Here is an 18617-nt window from a genome sequence, read left to right as displayed (position 1 = left end):
CTGAGAGTAAAATGTACCTGGCTCAGATGTACTCTGGGATCCCATCTGGATCTCAGCCGATCTGTTATCTGGATCCGAAACAGAGGTGTTACAAGTCAATGTGCGACACGAAAACAGTACATATCTGGGCCACAATCTGTCAAAATATAACTGCACCTCCTGGTGGATCCGACCTGGACGGATCTGATTCCTATATAGACTTAACAGCCAGGATCTGGGTGGGAGATCCAGTGTTTTTGACATGACATTACCATCAGCATGAACCAGACTTAAACAAGCCGGTGATCGATGCCCTCAAGTCTGCAGGGTCATTAAAGAATCAAAGCTCTTCTACAAACACATTTTGATAATTCCCACTATTAAATACTCTTCAGACACTTAAATAAATGTAGATCTATCACTAAAACCAGTAAAACCCACAAGTAAAAGTTCATCCACATACATTCAAAGTTAGTTGGGGATTTGACTGAAAGCACAGTCAGATACAAGTGCTATCTGTTGCTGGTTAAAAAACATAGAAAGCACTGTGAGAATAGACCGGGGACACGCGAAAATATGACGTTAAGTTTAGAGGCGGGAAAATGTGGATCATCCATCATCAAAAAAAGTTAATTTATAAGAAATACAATTGAATTTGTAAGCGACTTTTCTTATCAATAATAAGCAGCCGAAGGTCCACCCAAAGTAGGGTGAATTATATTCCCCTCCCATAAATGAAAAAAGTCATGTAATAAAGTGTTAAAACACTGTTAGAATGTTAACCCTGAAATGCATGGTTTTTCACATAACACAAAATTAAAATGTCAGTACGCAACATCTCTGCTGTTTTCATGTTTTTAGCTCCTTTTTTAGATAATATCAACTAGGAAATGGTAAGAAAACACAACAACGTTTCCTTAATGTCGCTACTATCTAATAATGTTGTAACTATCAGACAAAAACGTAACACCTGAAAACATGTGAAACCACAAAAGCAGCGATGCCCATTAACAGGAAACTCAAACTGTTTTATTCTCCAGCTTGTCGCGGCTGAACATCTCACACGAATACACTTGTGTTGGTCGTCTAACAGCGGGAACTACAGAGAAACACCGATCACTCACACGATGAACCAAAACATCAGGAGAGATAAAGCCACAGTTGGTCACTGAGTCGATTGATGAACGATCATGCGCGAACAAGAGTTAACCTGATTGGCTGCTGGCCTTCGCTGCATCAATAAATATTCAAGCCATAAATACATCAATAAATACTCTGATATACACTATAGGTCATGTGATTACAGTGAGTATTTACATCAGCACAATATTGAATTCACACACGAACACTCACTCGGCGAGAGGAACCTCCTCACACTCGATTTATCTGCCAGGTTTCACCTGGTCCCATGAACATGAAGACTCACTCTGGCCGTCCACAAAACAAAGAGGGATCTGACGGCTGGTCGCTTCAGTCAGGCTTTAATGTGCAGGTAAATATGATGGAATAGAAGCTTGCTTGAAGCCAAGAATGTAATTGCATCCATGTTCAGCTCTTCAGAGCAGGAAGGGATTTGTTCCTTTGGACTTGTTAGGGCCCTTCAACAACGGCTGTGGTCCTGATTGATGAACCGGGGCAGAAACACTGGGATGGACCAACCGCTTTCCTGTGTTTGACTCCGGGAATCTCAAGAATCCAGGGGTGGTTTGAAGTCCCATCTCAGGTCTGTTCCACGCAGGAGAAAATAGATGCGCGACCTCTGCATCCCCCGGCAGATTTATGGCTGGCTCGCGCCCTCTAGTGGCTCGAAAAGGCGGATGAAGGAGTGGGGTTTGACCGGGAGTGATTGACGCTCCGAAAGGTGCGATGGGTGAAGGGTTAGCTGCAGCAAGGATGGAGGTGGGACTTCGGGGAGGAGGAGCTGAGGGCCTAGCCATGATGGAGGTTTTAGCGACTCCTGGGAAATGATGAGAAACTAAAGGAGGCAGGCGAAGATATGAAGTGTATACCAGGATGAGAATGAGAGAGATGGCACATGGTCACGCGTCTGATCAGCAGAGGTGGTAGGAATAACAGCTCTGACACCACGTGGATCAGACACAGAATGCTGGCCGGTTTGACACCAGTTTGAACACTTCCTTGAAGAATGAAGAAAGATTTACTGCTCCTGCTGCTGCTCTCGGATGGATCGAATTCAGCACAATGTCAAAGGGCAAAACTTACCTGGCACACTCTCCTATAAGACACCTGCGTCCAAAGACTTGTCTATCAAAGCGGTTTAATAGGACTCAGTCTATCGGTGTAAGTTACTGTAGCGATGTCTACTCTTCTGAGGCACCACAGTGCATCAGTGAGCTTGTTTCAAAAAGTCACTCGCGAAAGGAGGTTCTTCAATTATCAACATCTCTTAATTTCTAGAGAATATTTAGCATAAACATGAAATTAAATAAGTAAACAATGTTGAGGGATCACATGAATAATTCAGCTATTGCTTCGTTCTCCCGTTTGAACCTTGACCTCGACACGATCTTAGTTTGAGGCCCATTCGCACCACTTTCCTCTTCCATCCTGTTAGTGCATATCAAAAACACTAGCACCACCCCTGCTGACCAGCGCAGTATTCAAAAAACACAACATTGATGCTCCACAGCAGACCACCAGGGGGCGCCCGTCCAGAACACACACACACACAGAATGACACTTATGACAATGTTGTTGCCAACGTTTGCTTACTCCCAGCATAAGATCCCCAGGGTCCTGAAATCCTCACGTCTTGTGAGCAAAATCCTGCTACCGTTCCTTACCAAAGCCGGGAGTCTGGACTGAGTTGGATGACAACAGGTGATCGAGGTGGACCAGCGAAGAACCAGCTGAGCCAAAAAACAAATCAGCCATCCTGTTCCAGTCTGTCACTTGAACTGTTCCTGCAATAAGATAAAGGTCCGGTTCTACTCTAGAAGGTGTTTTCTTGCAGGTGAGGGAGGGGAAGAGAGAGCAAAGCAGAGAAGAAAGTTAGTCGGTTAAAGCAGCAAACAGAGAGGAGGTTGAGGAAGACAGGAAACTACAAGACAACATAGACTGCGAAGGTGTGAAGATGAAGAAAAGGGTTAAATGAAGAAGTAAAAAGACCAGGTTGTTGTGCAGCTATTGGTTGTTTGGCAACTTGGCAAGGACACGGACATCTCTCTTGTGTACCAGACAGCTACACTAACATCTCCACCAGTTGCCTGTCAAAGTGACTCAGTGAAGTAGACACACTCGATGATAATGAACAGGTATTGTGGCTGGATGAAAACATGAACATCTCGGACTCATGGCACTCAAAGTCTCCTACCTGTGCTGTTGGTGCTGGGCGCCCCCCAGGGATCACTGTTTTTAGCATCTCCGAATGGGTCACTTGGGGATGAGTCTGTGGGAGGAGCAGGGGAACCCCACGCATCATCAGTGCTGGTCGGCGCCACAGCTGTAAAACAAGTGACAGACTCAGGTACGATTTATTTATTAAACAATGACCAAATGTAGCTTGACTGGAAGCATCATTTTCTTTGGTTATTCCTACACACTGGTTGTGAACTGCTGTGAAAGACCAAAGGTCCAACCTCGGAAGTGTACTCAGTTAATTTACGCAGTGCTATGATAGCCAGCCAGAAAACATAGTTCAACTGAAAAGTTAGCCTGAGTGCAACCTTCAAGGGTGTTGGCTGCACATAAAGACAAAAAAATAATTGCAATAAATGTTAATTTATTTATAAATAAATGTAATTTTGGCGATATACAAACTGTCAGTTCTTTGTCTTGTGTTATGAAAAACCGTGCCTTATTGAAGATTTCAGTCATACTTTAAGCACTTTAGAATTTGTTGATGCCTAAGTGAGGGCAGCTTGTAGCATTAGCGCTGCCTGTGAGAGTGTGTCCGCGATCAGTGAACCTTAATGGGGACGCGGAAGAGGTCGCCGCTGCCAATACCAGAGTGGAGCTCCGTCCAATATCGAACTATTTTCACCAGGGTGTTTGGCCGAGGCCCCAGCGCAGCACGAGACCTGCATGTGTTGATGTGAACCAAGGCAGACGAGCGCGTCAGAGGACCACTCGATCTAATAAATTAAATAACTCAGAGTCGACCAGTGTCATTATCAAAGGTTCCATGGATTAAAAATCACTTTCAAACTAAAATGGTGAACCAAAGTCCACCACACTCTCCACAACTGAAAGTGTGAGAGTGCTGCAGGTCCATGTATGCAGGTCCAATGCAGCGAGTGTGAGTGTTTATCGAATTTATCGTGAGATGCAGAATTGTCATCATGGGTATTGTGTTTGTCGGTATATTGTGTACCATAAGTTATCGCCCATCCCTAGTAGAATCAGTCTGTGTGAATGTACAATCACGCTAGTTAAGATTAAGATACCGACAGCTACAGTTTCAACAGTACCTGGTGCTCCCCAGGGGTCGTCAGCCTTTGAGCCATCACCAAATGGGTCGGAGCTGTCCACTACAGAGGAACCATCCACGCCGTCTCCCCAAGGGTCTGCACCTTTTGTTTCCCCCGGTGGAGATGATACATCCCCCCAAGGATCTGACGCAGGTGGTGAGCTGGGCACAAATGCAGCCGATTCCGTTAAGGGGCTGGTCGGAGCGTTGAACGGGTCGGCTTGTGTTGCGGGTTCAGTGAAAGGGTCCTCTTTGGGGGAGTCGCGTTTAGGTGGCGAAGTGGGGGCAGCAAATGGATCGTCTTGACTGGCCGCAGAGAATGCATCCTTCGGGGAAGTTGGCGATACAAGAGCTTCTTTCGGAGCACAGAACGGATCATCCTTAGACGTTCCAAATGGATCATTTATAGGGGAGCTAATCGCTTCATCTTTATCATTGCTAAATGGATCCTTTGGTGAGCTACTTGAATCATCTTTTGGAGTGCTGAATGGATCATCTTTAGATGCTGTAAACGGATCGTCCTTCTGTGCCGTGAACGGATCGTCTTTAGATGCTGTGAACGGATCGTCCTTCTGTGCCGTGAACGGATCGTCTTTAGATGCTGTGAACGGATCATCTTTAGATGCTGTAAACGGATCGTCCTTCTGCGCCGTGAACGGATCGTCTTTAGATGCTGTGAACGGATCGTCCTTCTGTACTGCGAATGGATCATCTTTCGATGCTGTAAACGGATCGTCCTTTGGTGCATTAAATGAGTCATCCTTGGAGGATGTAAACGGATCATCTTTTGGGGCATTAAATGGATCATCCTTAGGTGTGTTAAATGGATCATCTTTAGGTGTATTGAATGGATCATCTTTCTGTGTGTTGAATGGATCATCTTTTGGTGTGTTGAATGGATCATCTTTTGGTGTGTTGAATGGATCATCTTTTGGTGTGTTGAATGGATCATCTTTTGGTGTGTTGAATGGATCATCTTTTGGTGTGTTAAACGCATCATCTTTAGGTGTTTTAAACGGATCATCCTTGGGTGCTTTAAATGGATCATCCTTAGGTGCATTAAACGGATCCTCTGTCTCTTTAGGTCCATCAAAGCCATCAGCTCCATTACTTGCACCTTTAAAAGGGTCTTCCTTTGGCGCATTGAAAGGATCTGAGCTATTCTTTACTGCAAATGGATCCTCCGAGTTTGTTGGTGATGAAAACGAATCGTCTCCATTCTTCGCGGGGGCGAATGGGTCTTCCTTACTGTTGTCAAATGAATCCTTTTTAGGCGCAGCACCCCATGCATCATCATCAGGCGTTGTGGACTTGGATGGCTCTGCAGATCCGCCCCAGGCATCCGTTTTCTCCTCTTCCTCAGCCTTCTGTTCTCCCCATGCATCTCCTCGAAGCGCACCTTTGCTCGCATCCTCCCATTTCAGCTCATCTTCACTCAGCTTTGCCTAAAATATAAAGAAAACAGATTGAAAACAGTCCCCAAACACTCACATAGCAAGTCACTTGCAAACCAAGCTACGACTATATTAGTTTAGTTTTGATCAATCTGACTAACTCATTGAATATTGTTGGACAATATTTAATTGTATTGTTTCTATCTATATACAGCATGGCATGGCAGTAGCTTGGAGCAGTGAGTTAAAACTGTGTTGTGCTTCATTGCCTCCAACTCTACCCTGTGTGGACACCCTCCTTAGTAGGAACCAACCAGTCATTGCTTCTTACATACATGGACAAGCTGACACTGCTTGAAATCCTCACACATTCATGAAAAAGAGCAGGTCCTTAACACTCCTGATAAAACTACCTTGACTTCCGGACTTTATAGCGCACTGGAATATTAGCCGCATCCACTAAATTTAAGAAGGAAAATAGATCTTGTTCATACATAAGCTGCACCAGGCTATAAGCCGCAGCTTCAATGGTACTGTCTGCGCTGGACAGGTCAGTGGTCCAGCATCGAGAGTGAGAAAATAGCGGAAACAAGCAGCGTAATACGGAGCGTCTTGATTTATCCACGCTGCTCTCACAATAGACACGGTGCAGCTCTCCAGCCTCAAGTCAGCGGCCGAAACCCGACTCGCATGTGTTCACATCGGGCTTCTGAGTCCAACATGAGACAGCGTCTCACATCTTCCGACACAAAGTTCAGACACCACAGCCAGTCTCAGCAGCTGCTTCTCCAGACCTCCAATATCTCCAATTCCAGACCTCCAGGAGATCGACTCTGTTGACAGAGCTGTGGACACGTGGGCGAAAACAGAGTGCTTTAACAGTAAATATAAAGCCTCTGATTTAATTGATTTCATCGTCTCTGATTTAATCTGTTTAGAGCTGAGCTGTTGTATAGGACGCAGGGCTCAGACCAGGAGAAAAAAATAACGGCTTATGGTCTGGAAATTAGGGTGACCAGAAATGATAAAGCTACCTTGACCTAGCATTTACGGAGGCACCAGCTATCTTGAGTCCAATTCCCAGAAACTGTGTGCCACTCACTGAAGTCAAATGTTTAGTGGTCAGTGACATGAAATGCTGTGGACATTGTTGCGTAGCCACTTACCCTCCTCTCATCCTCCTTCTTTTGAGCTTCTTGTTTCAATCGCTCTTCCTTGCGAGCATTAAATGAAGCAGTCAAGTCAGCCACAGAAGGAATGTTGTCCAAAGACGGAAGGCCGGTCGCTCCAGGAACATAACAAGGCTTGTAGTTTGGATCTTTGACAGCATCTGTAGATGAGGCTGAGACAGGAAATGACATCAAGAGTTTAAATAGCGTGCTAAACGACAGAGAAATAAATGAGTGTCTCCTCCTCACCCGCAGCGCCTTTGGAGGTCTTCTCTCTGGTTTTGACGGCAAAGTCTCGTTCTTCTTTGAGCTTGTCATCGTCTTCCATGAGAACCAGCACAACCTTTGCCTTCTCTCTCACATTCACGCCCTGCAACATATCCACCGGTCTAGTTAACCACATTTTCTTGATCTACGGTCAATATGAAGGCGTGCAAATAAGACAACAACCGATAAGAAATATCACCTGGTCTTTTCCATCCTTCTCTGTAAAGCGATACTCAGTCAGAGCTTTGACGATGTAGATGTTATCTTTCATCTTGAGAAGCACGCGGTCATCACCAGTCTTCAACAGGTACTCCAGAAGAGTCAAAGACTAGAAGGAACGAATATGATCAGTCAAATAGAAATATAGTATCTTGGCCATATCAGAGAGATCACTTGATGCATAAAGGAAAACTCTCTCATAGATCCAAGTCGTTTTTGTTTTTACTGTGAAATGGTAATTGATGAGTCTCTATTACCTTATGAATGTGTCTCCAGTTCCTGTCATCTTTCAGTCGTTTCCACAGCATGGTCATGATCTCATTACAGGCCACAACATTGTAGGTGAGGTCTGAGATGTCGGCCATCTGAGTGCTGGACGGGCCCCATGGGTCATTGGAAGTCGCCTCTCTCACCTGGGTATCAGGAAAACGGACTCGAGTACAAATCTTGTGCATCATAATATCACTGACTATTTTATTGGACCAGCAAATTATAACGTACATAAATTACTAAATAAATGACGACAAACACAAGAACAGCAAGATTTAAGAACAAAGAAACAGCAAAGCAAAAACAATGAAGTCATAAAAAAAATAAATGATAAAATAGAATTTAGAGATTACATTAATCACAGGTTAAAAAATGAAAATGAAACGGTGTGATTTTAAACCGTTACAGCCCTTTATTAGTTTCCGTCAACTCTTTCCTTTAAGCTTTCTCATACCACCACTCTATCAAACCTTCAAGTCTTACCTTGACCTCAGCCTCAGAATAATTCTGGACCAGGTTCTTCAGCTGTCTACGAAGCATTGAGGACGTCATGTTGCCTGGGGAAAGTAAAACATGAGTTATGATCAGATAGAAAGTCATTTGCAGATGTGTTTGTCAGCATTAGCTCTCCAGTGATATCTGCATCGCATCTTTCTGCTTGTTCTTCTTGTGTTATTGAGGTGCACCACTAAATGGCAGACTGATGGACTAGCCCACTTTATTGTTATTCTGCGTGTAGTTGTCACAGAGAACTGATCATGTTGGGCTCTTAGAGCGATGCATTTGCAGTCATTACTGTAAAACACTTTTGCATTTCTAAATATATCAGGCTTCACAGTCACAACAGGCTACGTTTGCAGGACTAAATGTGCCCGAGTATGAGTGTGTATTTTGTCTGGCAGTGAACTAATGTCCTCACAACCATGGACGACTGTGAAGGGTGCTGTCTAGCTGTGAGAGCCACACAAACCTGTTGTTTCGTCCTGTTTATATACGACTGCGCAGCGTTGGAGGGAAGGTTCGTCTTCACTGAGCGTCCATCCTACTGCACTGCTCTCTCTTGGACCGCAGACAGAGAAAAACAAAGACATATCAGCACCCGAAACGACTGAAGCCAAACACCAGGCGCTATAATCTGAGACTCAAGTGTCGCCTCCACGTACTGTTGCGACAAACAGCCAGCACGTAAGCTAGCTGCTAAGCTTAGCTGCTAGCCAGGGAAAGCGTCAGGCCTTAGTTAAGTTAAACTCGAACCAGTCATTTGCACACATGAACGTGGTCTTTATCACCACAGAAGGCGACGGTTTTCCAACAGCTCCTGTTGTGTTTCAGAACCTCGGAGAGCGACGGAAAGGACCTGCTGTGGTCAATATGGCGACGGGCTAGCAGCGCCCCACAACCCCAGGATTTACAGCTCAAACGCCGGAAGAATAGCTTCAAATCAGCCGCGTAATACAAGCCCCATGGTATAACGTCACGCACCGGTCATAAAAAGCGACACAAGTGATCAGGTACGAGAGGTATCTCCATAAACCAGCGCCTCACCTCGATAATAGCCAGAGAATCCTTCGAGGAGACTGTGGACGGTTTCCGTTTCCGGTGTTGTCACGCCAAAGCGACACGCCCCTTTGTTTTAAATTGATGGGAAATAACGTCTACTCTATAAACGCTTAAAGTACAGCGCTAGAAATATTTTGTGAGTATTTTTCTATTATAGTTTAATATTTTTTTGTTTATTTTTCATATTTATATATAGGTCAAGAGAACAGGTGTTATTCTTTATGTCATTATTAGTCATTATGGTTATAAATAAGTACATGACTTAATAAGAAGTGAAAATGTACTAGAGAATACAATGTCATTATTAATAAATGTGGTTTTCCCCTTAAACTAAATGCCAAATTCTGCTCATATGTATTTCAACATGACAGGCCACTGCCTAAAAATACTTTTCTCATGACCTTCCTCATCTTTGACTCATATTTCTTCTATTTTTTATTATCTTTGCCCCTCTAAAAACTGTTTATCACAGCTGTCAATAAAGAATGAAAACATATATTCACCTCTCCTCATGAAAGAGAGGCTTGTCTGTTTATCAAACAAATTTTGCTTCATGCTATGTGCTTTATTATACTGTATAATGTAGCATGTACAAACATAGGCAGCCATACATTATATTTTAAAATCATGTTGAAGTACTCAGACTTTGCCAAAGGGCTCCTTTTTGCCTCACGTGTGCCTGTATTTGAAGTCATATTCATTAAAATATCTGAGCAGAACTGCCACGCCACTATGTCTTCTCCTGCTTGTTGAAGCAGAGAAAAGATCCGGAGCTCAGAAACCCAGCAGGAGGTTGTGTACGTGACCTCATCCTGCGGCAGACTTGAGTTTAGCTGACAGACAGAAACAGAGATCCGTGGCAGCAAAGGTTCACCATGCCCAAAGAGACAATTCATCTTCCTCTCCTGACTCTGCCTCATGACCTTAGACTTCTGGCAGTGGAACGCATGCACCACGTCCTTTTCAGTTTGGAAGGTTGATTTATGTGTTAAAGTAAACACATCACACTGTCGTCCATATCAGCTGCATTTGGAGGCCGAGTCACTATCCTGCGCACAGGGCTGTATTCAGCTGGTCCCCTGCCAGTGACACCAGGCGGAGATTCGGTTTCTTATTGATCATCTCCATTATATCATCCTGCAGATGCTTCAACTGCAATTCATCAGAAGCAAAACAGTGGACAATGGGGACACAGACTGATATAAAAACCAACAAAAAGAACAGAAATTGGAAATCTGAGTTGTTTTTTCACAATCAATTACAGGAACTCTTTCACTGTCTTGTGTCTTGCCTGCTGTGAAATGAACACATACGTTTGTTTCTCTATCCTTGTGAGGACCTCACATTGCCATCACCCTTTCCCCAGCCTCTCATCTTAAACCTAACCATCCAAAACACATGGCTCACCTGAACCAGGACTCTGAACCAGACTGGAACCCACTTATAATGACCAAATTATTTTGAAGTTTAGATCCTTGTGGAGACAGGCAAAGTGTCCCTGCAAAGCAAAATGACCTCACAAGTAGGTGTGTTTATTGATCCCCAGAAGTATAGCTAAACCAGATACACACCCACATAGTCAGGCTATACCTTACACAACTTGGCAGCTCTTCCTCCACCTCATCGACCTGGCCACTGCTAACAAGCCAGCAAGGTCGAGGAAGCCCACTGCTGATTTGCTGATGTTCACAGGGTCGAAGGTCAGTGGGTTGGTTGAGTTGGTTTAAGTTTAGAAATAATTACGCGCATAAATTAATATCATGTAAAGCGGAGTTATTTATTCAAGTTTTATTTCATTTCACACCAAACAACAGATATAAAAGGCCAGAATTATTTCTGTTTCAGCGCTCCACTTGCAATATTTTTCCAAAAATAAAATGCTTTACAGTTTGTGGATGAAAGCCAGGCAGAACAGTTAGCCACCACACGTCTTCACCTGAATCTCTTCCAGGAAAGTTTGGCCACCTCTGATCTCCCTCCTGACATGTAGCTCAACAACACCCATCTCATGTTTCCTTTGTCTGTCCGTCCTCTACACACGCCACATTTGCAGTCAATATCATTATAGGCATATTTTCAAGTGAAATTTGGGGTGACTCTGAGAAGTGTTGGACCGAAAAGATTTGAAGCCCAAATACAAATAAAAAATAAGTGCACGAGCTGCTGTGTGTGACTTTGTTGGACCGAGGGCGAGGGATCAGAGGCGAGCTGCGGAGTGGCACCGTATCAGGTTCAGCGGTGGCAGTCGGCTATTTTTGAAAACATCTGGAGAAGCTCTGCTGCTGAACGTCAGCCAGTGCAGTGCGTGTGTGTGTATGTGTGAGGACATTTGCAACAGATTGAGGGACCGTAAATCACCAGCATTGGTGTATAGTTTCAAAGAACCAGACATACTGTATGTGATATCAGCAGCTAGTACATGTGCAATTTATGACACACAACTGTATCCTAAATTAAACCAATGCAAATTTACACTTGTTTTTTTAAATCAAAAATATCCTTAAAGTCATGTAGCTCATAACCTAATTTATTTATTCAGATTTCTGAAAATGAGGTTTAAGTAAATAGGCCAGAGAGCATGAGACACTTGAATAAAACTCAAACAAAACAGGAAAAACTCAAAAGGAAAATAGAATTTTGGTCTAAATATTGTTTGGATTCGAATGATCTCAAGACAGAAATATGGACAGTCGACAAATTAAGAAGAAAAATATGAACTGCCTGAATGCGAGGAGTTAAACGCGTCTCTCTGCCAAAGCAATTCTAACTTGGAAGCCAGACTGCAGTTAGATAAAATGATCTCAGTGTGTGTGTATGTTTTACAGCGGCACACTATCAGACCCAGCAGGAGACGCGGTTCATTTACAAGGAGATGACTGCATTACATCACCAGAAGCCATAAATATTCTTCCGCTCTGACCTGCTATGAAAGATGAGCGCCGTAGCTGTATGTTATATTTAGATGCATATTGTAATATTTCACTCCAAAAAATATGATGAATCATGAAGATCATAATCATTTAGAAGTCGACCTGAACATCTGCCTTTGGGAAAACATCTGGTGAGAAACACATTATGAAGTTGTGCTAAGGGCATGTGTCAAACTCGAGGCCCGGGGACCAAATCTGGCCGAACAATCATTTAATGCGGCCCACAGCAAAAAAGAACAGCTCCAGCCAGAGTTTTTCTTGTTCACTGCGTTGCTGACTCAGCTCCAGTTATTTATTTTGGCCCCTGTCTGAGTTTGACACCCTCTCGAGTCATGAGGCGCACAGCTATGAGATTTGCCTCAGAAAAGTTCACGTCTGCCCGACCCTTAAATGCTGATCTCACTATCTCTCCCCGCGTCCCTCCATCTCTTTCATATTCCTTAACGCTCCTTTGCCGCTTTTCTTCTCTCTCTTTTCCTGCAGTCGGGCCCTCTCGGGCTCCAACACCCAGTTTCCTCCGAGGAATCTGAGCGCACACTCTGGCTGCCCTCGGAACCCGGGCCTGGGGTCAAGCAGCGAGTGGAAGAAAGAGCAAGCCAGTGAGGTGAAACATGCAAACTGAGGAGCTTTGGGCAATTCTGAGTTCAGACTCGGCTGCTGAGTCTCCGCCCACACATCCAAGGCATCGACGGGCCTGTTGGCTCTGTCGAACCATTCCAGGTATGTCTGATAAGAGAAGCAGTCGCTGGCAGTCTCTGCCCAGGGATGTGTGCCGGTGAGCATTGCGTAGGTCAGTATTCCCAGAGCCCAGCTGTCTGTGCTGGGCTCCACTGAAACCCAGATCCTCTTCTTGGATTCATCTTTCTGGTCACCATCCTTGATGCCTTTCGAGCTGTCCTCGTTTCCCCGGGCCACTTCTGCTTCTGGTGTGCAGTAGGGGGAGCTGTACCAGACCTCTGGGACTCTGGAGCCCTGGGACTTCACCTGAGGGGAACGGAATTAGACTTCCTGAAGCTTGACATTTGATCAAATGTATTGGTTTTAACTGCTTCAGAATGAGGCCCCCAAAACTCTGAACGACATGTCGGCGGGTGCTGAAGGATTGGACCTCCACGTTCGAATGTCAGCAATAGAGCACATACAGCATGTTGTGTGGAACTCCACTGACCATGCCGAAGTCTCCAAGTTTGACCCATCGACACGCAGAGTCGCACAAGAAGACATTCTCCGGCTTCAGATCTCTGTGGACGAACCCCAGATGGTGCAGGTGGGTCAGAGCGCCACACAGCTGGGACACAACTCTGTGACAGACTTCCTCTTCCACACCGACCTGAGAGGAAATCGTAAATAAGTGTCCCCACCTCAGACCGCGACACAGTGTCTTACCTCAGGAATGATGACATCATAGAGGTCCCCGAAGAGGCTGGCCTGCTGAGCGAACACATAGTGCGAGGGTGTGGAGTAGGCGATCCCCAGAGCTCTGGTGAGAGAGGGGTGAGTGCAGAAAGAAAGGGAGAGGTTGTACTCTCTCAGGAAGGAGAAGATCGGGGTGGACTCTCGAGGGAAGAACTTCAGCGCCATTGGAGTACCTGGAGGAGCAGCAAATTTAGGTGGTAAAATAGGAGAAGTGGTGATGAGGCTTCATGAAACTGTGTCTTCATATTTAGAGGTCAGTAGGTGGCGCTCTTGGTGTAAAAATAATGTGAGGTGACATTGAAATGGTTGTTGGGGCTGAGAGTGCCATCTAAATTTGGACAGTGCTTCATGAAGCCTCATCACTAAGAGAAGGTAGTTTTCTGGTTCCTCACCTCTCTTCCGATGAACTGCCAGCATGACCTTCCCGTACGATCCTTCACCGAGGAGCTTCAGCACCTTGAAGTGTTCTGACGTATCCATCGGTGCCAAAGACTGAATCGTCAAGTGGCACATCTCATCGAGAAGCTTGGTGGCAGCCTGGACATCCACAGAGACAACCGTGAGCTTGTTTCACGTTTTCTTTGTCCTACTGGCATTTCCTGTCTTGTGGACCTCTCTCTAAACCTCTCTACACCGTCATCGCGTCACCATCATGAACCTCACTGGCTCCTTCTGATCATCCCTGGTCCAACAGTGTCTTCTCTCCACCGGTTCAACCAACTTCTCCACACGTCCCTGAGAGAAACTTTTCTAACTTTGACTCCAGGTGGAGAGAAGAGACTTGGACCATAAATGACCAAAAGGAACCAGTGACGCCCACTTTCCCAACGTCCATATATGACGCCATGGGAGTGAGGATGAGTTTGTCTCCTCCTTACTGTCCTTTGATCTCCTTCTATCATCATGGTTCTCTATCCGATGGGGCTGACTGGTCTGACACTGCTTTACTGCAAAGGTAAGGGAGGACTGCAATGACCAGTCAACATAGTCGACTGTAATACTAGTAAATTACTCGCCAGCTGTTCGGGTTCCAGGACAACAAACCACATTTATTTCAAAACAACATTTAACACTATAAAAGTGTTATTTGCTCTACAATCAGATGAGTCAGCGCATTCTTCAACCTGTACACGTCAACACATCCATGTACGCCATTGGTCGTCATGTGCAACTCCATCCACCCTCAAGCACAAGTCATAGATGTAAAAAGTGTAGTCAAGTGCCACGTGTTCTGTTTTGATCCAATTCCTCACCATAAAGCACAGCAATGTCATGTGATATGGAACTTTAACAGTCAGTATTTGGAGCCATTTCAACATCTTGCTGAAAGTTCCACCGTGTAGAAAAACAATCAGAGCAGCAGCTGTGGACTGCTACCATAGTGATGCCGGACAAACTGATCCACGAGTATAAACAAGTCTGTTAATAGTCTCTCGAAATCCTGAGAGAGTCCACTAAATCTTTGTTTGGTCTGAAGGCACGCTGGCGTTTCCAGAACAGCTGGTGCTTTGGCACGGAGCGTTACAGCTCTTTAGACAGAAACTGAAGCTGTGAATGTAAAGTACATGGATGCCACGAATCCTGGAGGGAAGTTTGCTTGCGGCAAAACTCATCGAAACGGGAAGGTGAGACAAAACATCCGAGAGCATCAGAGATGAAGACGCCGCGAGGCGGCAGCTGGCTAAATATAGTCTTGTTCTATGAGGCAAAGAAGCAAACCACTTTACTGCAAAGCTTTCAAAACAATAAGACAGAAACCAGGGGAAAAATGGAGTATGAATACTGACATGTCTAAACATAAATAAAAACATGAGAGCCAAAAAAAGATGCCCAATTTATCCACCACAGAGCAACAGTGATACACACTCCAGAGTGAGACCTCAGAGTCAGAACTTTACGATCAGGAGAACTGTAGATGACTTCAAGCGAAGGCAAGCCATCGTATAAATCTTTGCTCCTGAAATTGAGCCATCACTCTGAATTCATGGGAATTTCTGCGGTCTAACTTTACATGTATTTATAGAGTTGGTAGAAACACATCTCCAGCTATTTAGAAACGTAATGGTTCTGGTAGAGTAGATCTGGTTTCCATTCATGTCAACATTAGCATTCAGCCTGGAGTCATTTCACCTATTTGTCTCTTGTGTTCAGTGAGCTGCTCATCTGACTGGAGAGCAGTAAACAAAGTCAACATCAGAGTGGCTGTCAATTCAAGGAGGAATGACGTATCACCCAGGCCTCATTCAGACCTATCACATCCCCAACAGAAGATAGTTGACTTGATTTGTCAGCAGTCTATAAGCTGTGTGCAGTGCTGCTGTCTGCGTGGTAGAAAGGTCAGTGGTGCACCTTAAAAATGCATGAGGATCACTTCTAAACTAGTTTGGAAAACGGCCTCCAGCATGGAGACTGACTCATGAAACAAACTGGCAATGTTCCTAACTGGAATCATCAGCTCCTCACATCTTTTATTGACATTAAAGTGCTCAAAATGCGCTGTTGTCACCAGTGTGTCCAAAGTTCCGACACCACAGCCGCTCTCAGCTGCTGCTTCTCGTCTCCTCTCCTCCAGGAGATCGGCTCTGTGGGCAGAGCTACGGACACGCGGGCGAAAACAGCACATTTTCAGCGCTTTAAGGTCAATAAAACGCCTGTGATGTCATCAGTTTGATGTGACGAGGCCCAATATTTTGGCCGAATGATGCTTTTCAGCCTGTAAAAATTCATATATAAGCCATGTTGTTGTATAAGCCGCAGGGTTTGGATCACAAGAAAAAAGTTGCAAGAAATTTGAATTATTATCTGAAATTGAACTTGAACTGAACCAACTAAATAAAACATATCGAGCTGCAAACATGAAACAAAACCTCTTGGAAATTTCTCTCTTTTTCATGCTTCACCATCAACAGCTTCCAATACGAGTCCCTGAGCCAGAGCTGCAGACAGAAGTGAAGTGATTCATCGAGGTGTCGATGATCTGACACCAGCAGACTCAACATGCCAATTACGCAATGGACAAGGTGCCTGGGTGTAGCTGTATGTCTTGCCCGATACATAGTCTCTAGTCTCCATTACATCCAGGCCAAAAATACTGAATGAAACTCCATGTTTGGAAGAGTGCAAAGAAGAATAGTAAAATAACAGCAACAACATAAAACACCTTTGGAAACACCAGTGTACAGCACAAGAACAATGGATGCAATACACAAACTGTACAGAATGAAAAGTGTTGCACACATAAAAAAAATACTAATAAAATGCATAAAACATACAGAAGAATTTAGAATAAAAAAATACTTCACTTGAGCTCTGTCATTATTGATTTTTTAACTCATGAATTGCAGTCAGTACAATTATTTGAGAATGGATTTCAGCCAGAATGATGATACCATTTCCACATCAGCGTGGATAAGACTCACCGTCATCTTGCTGAGCTGCTCTGTGAAGCTCCAGATTCTGGGGTCCAGTCAGTCCAGAGACGCCTGGCTGTGCTGCATCAGGGAGGACACGTCGGTCCCTCTAGTGATCAGCAGTCACTCACTCCCCTCGCTGTCCCTCCCCATTCGAGACTCTGTGTGTGAGTGTGTGTGTGTGTGTGTGTGCCATACTTGTGAGTACCAAGTCTTCACAAGCCACCTTCTTGTGAGGACATTTTGAGGAGAGTTCTCACAAGGTTTAGAGGGTTAAAACCGCCGTAAAAAAAGTTTATTATCATCAGGGTCCAGTTTGGTTCAGAGTCCTGGTTCTGGTGAGTCATGTGTTTTGGATGGTCAGGTTTAGGGAGAGAGGCTGGGGAAAGGGTGATGGCTATGAGAGGTCCTCACAAAAAAAGAAAAACAAATGTTTGTTTGCATGTGTTTTGAAGAATATCTAGCCGAGTAAGGTCCAATTTTGGGGAAAACACCTTCTTATGGGGACCTTATGTCTTTGTGGAACCCATTTGCTGGACCCCACAAGGTTAAGCCTCAATTTGAGAGTGAAGACTTCACTCTCAAAAAATAGCTGGGTCATCAAGGTTAGCCTGGTTCAGGTGAGGTGAGTTTTGGATGGTTAGGTTTAGGGTGAAAGGCTGGGGAAAGGGGCCCCACAAAGACAGTGTGACAAATCGTTGTGTATATATATATATATATATATATATATATATATAAATATATATTTTTTTATTTTTTAATCATTTGAAAACAAATGAAGATCAAAGTTCAGTTATTGAAAATAGATTCATTTAACATCATCCAGATTTAGAACACAGATACTGTTTGTTACGGACAGAAAACAATGTTTATTGTTAAAAGTTAAACAACGTTTAACAAATGTGGTTTGTCCTCCAGTGACCGAGAAGGAGCTGAAGCAAGCAGCACCAGTCTGACAAACAAACAACAACAAAAACATGCCCCCACTGTGGCCCTCTTGTGGATCAGTTTGAGACCCCTGATAAAAACAACACAACAAACCTCAACAAAAGGCCAGAATCTGCAGTTTCCTCTGTCAGTCTCGACCAGTCTTGAATAGAAATCCAGAGTCCACCAGTCCGAGACAGAGACGAGGCTGAGTATAAATCAAAATCATAGGAGCTAATTTGGTTAAAAGTGATGCACTTGTTATGAAGTGAGAAGATCCATGTCAGGTGGTCATGAGGAGCATCAATCTTATGGGGAGAAAAACAGCATTAAAATCTTGGGAGAACTTGTAAACCAGAGTGCTTCATTCTGTTGAGATGAACTAGTCAACAATGGTCATCAAAGTAACCCAAAACTGTCAAGAGAGGGACTGGTTTTCGGCACCAAATATTCAGTCCACCAAAATACATGCGGCGGTCATTATCGCCTGCCACTCAGCGGAGTGGAGCTCTGACGTCCGGCTTCAGAGTCTCAGCTGCTGCCAGTGACGGATGGGTCTGCTGGAGCATGTGAGCTCATCTGTCTGTCTCCACATGTCAACACAGATATTACGCAAGAGGCTCTTTAGTGTGTGTGTGTCTGCGGCT

At 44.4% G+C, this 18617-nt stretch overlaps 2 protein-coding genes across 6 annotated transcripts; both read right to left on the bottom strand.

Annotated features, from left to right (window-relative positions):
• Positions 1-139: 139 nt before the first annotated feature.
• LOC128757855 (epsin-1-like) lies at positions 140-9331 on the bottom strand. 4 transcript variants are annotated; one of them, XM_053863438.1, is made up of 11 exons: positions 9273-9331; positions 8698-8786; positions 8211-8284; positions 7715-7870; positions 7438-7566; positions 7221-7341; positions 6969-7144; positions 4410-5853; positions 3314-3442; positions 2784-2903; positions 140-1954 (listed from the first exon to the last, which is right to left on the bottom strand). In XM_053863438.1, exons 3-11 carry the CDS (start codon positions 8277-8279, stop codon positions 1536-1538), a joined length of 2763 nt encoding a protein of 920 aa, XP_053719413.1. In that variant the 5' UTR covers positions 8280-8284; positions 8698-8786; positions 9273-9331; the 3' UTR covers positions 140-1535. The 4 variants fall into 4 exon arrangements, with proteins under 4 accessions (XP_053719413.1, XP_053719414.1, XP_053719415.1 ...); XM_053863439.1 differs by lacking the exon at positions 9273-9331 and adding an exon at positions 9210-9255; XM_053863440.1 differs by lacking the exon at positions 2784-2903.
• A 1766-nt stretch (positions 9332-11097) lies between these two features.
• On the bottom strand, positions 11098-17149 carry si:ch211-171h4.3 (serine/threonine-protein kinase SBK1). 2 transcript variants are annotated; one of them, XM_053863471.1, is made up of 5 exons: positions 17053-17149; positions 14026-14170; positions 13604-13806; positions 13386-13547; positions 11098-13201 (listed from the first exon to the last, which is right to left on the bottom strand). In XM_053863471.1, exons 1-5 carry the CDS (start codon positions 17056-17058, stop codon positions 12620-12622), a joined length of 1098 nt encoding a protein of 365 aa, XP_053719446.1. In that variant the 5' UTR covers positions 17059-17149; the 3' UTR covers positions 11098-12619. The 2 variants fall into 2 exon arrangements, with proteins under 2 accessions (XP_053719446.1, XP_053719445.1); XM_053863470.1 differs by lacking the exon at positions 17053-17149 and adding an exon at positions 14887-15187.
• Positions 17150-18617: the final 1468 nt, after the last annotated feature.

The sequence above is a fragment of the Synchiropus splendidus genome, chromosome 4 (genome assembly GCF_027744825.2).
Source record: "Synchiropus splendidus isolate RoL2022-P1 chromosome 4, RoL_Sspl_1.0, whole genome shotgun sequence".
In the NCBI taxonomy this organism is placed as follows: domain Eukaryota; kingdom Metazoa; phylum Chordata; class Actinopteri; order Syngnathiformes; family Callionymidae; genus Synchiropus; species Synchiropus splendidus.
Note: the sequence above shows the minus strand (reverse complement) of the source record. Positions and strands in the feature narration are given on the sequence as shown.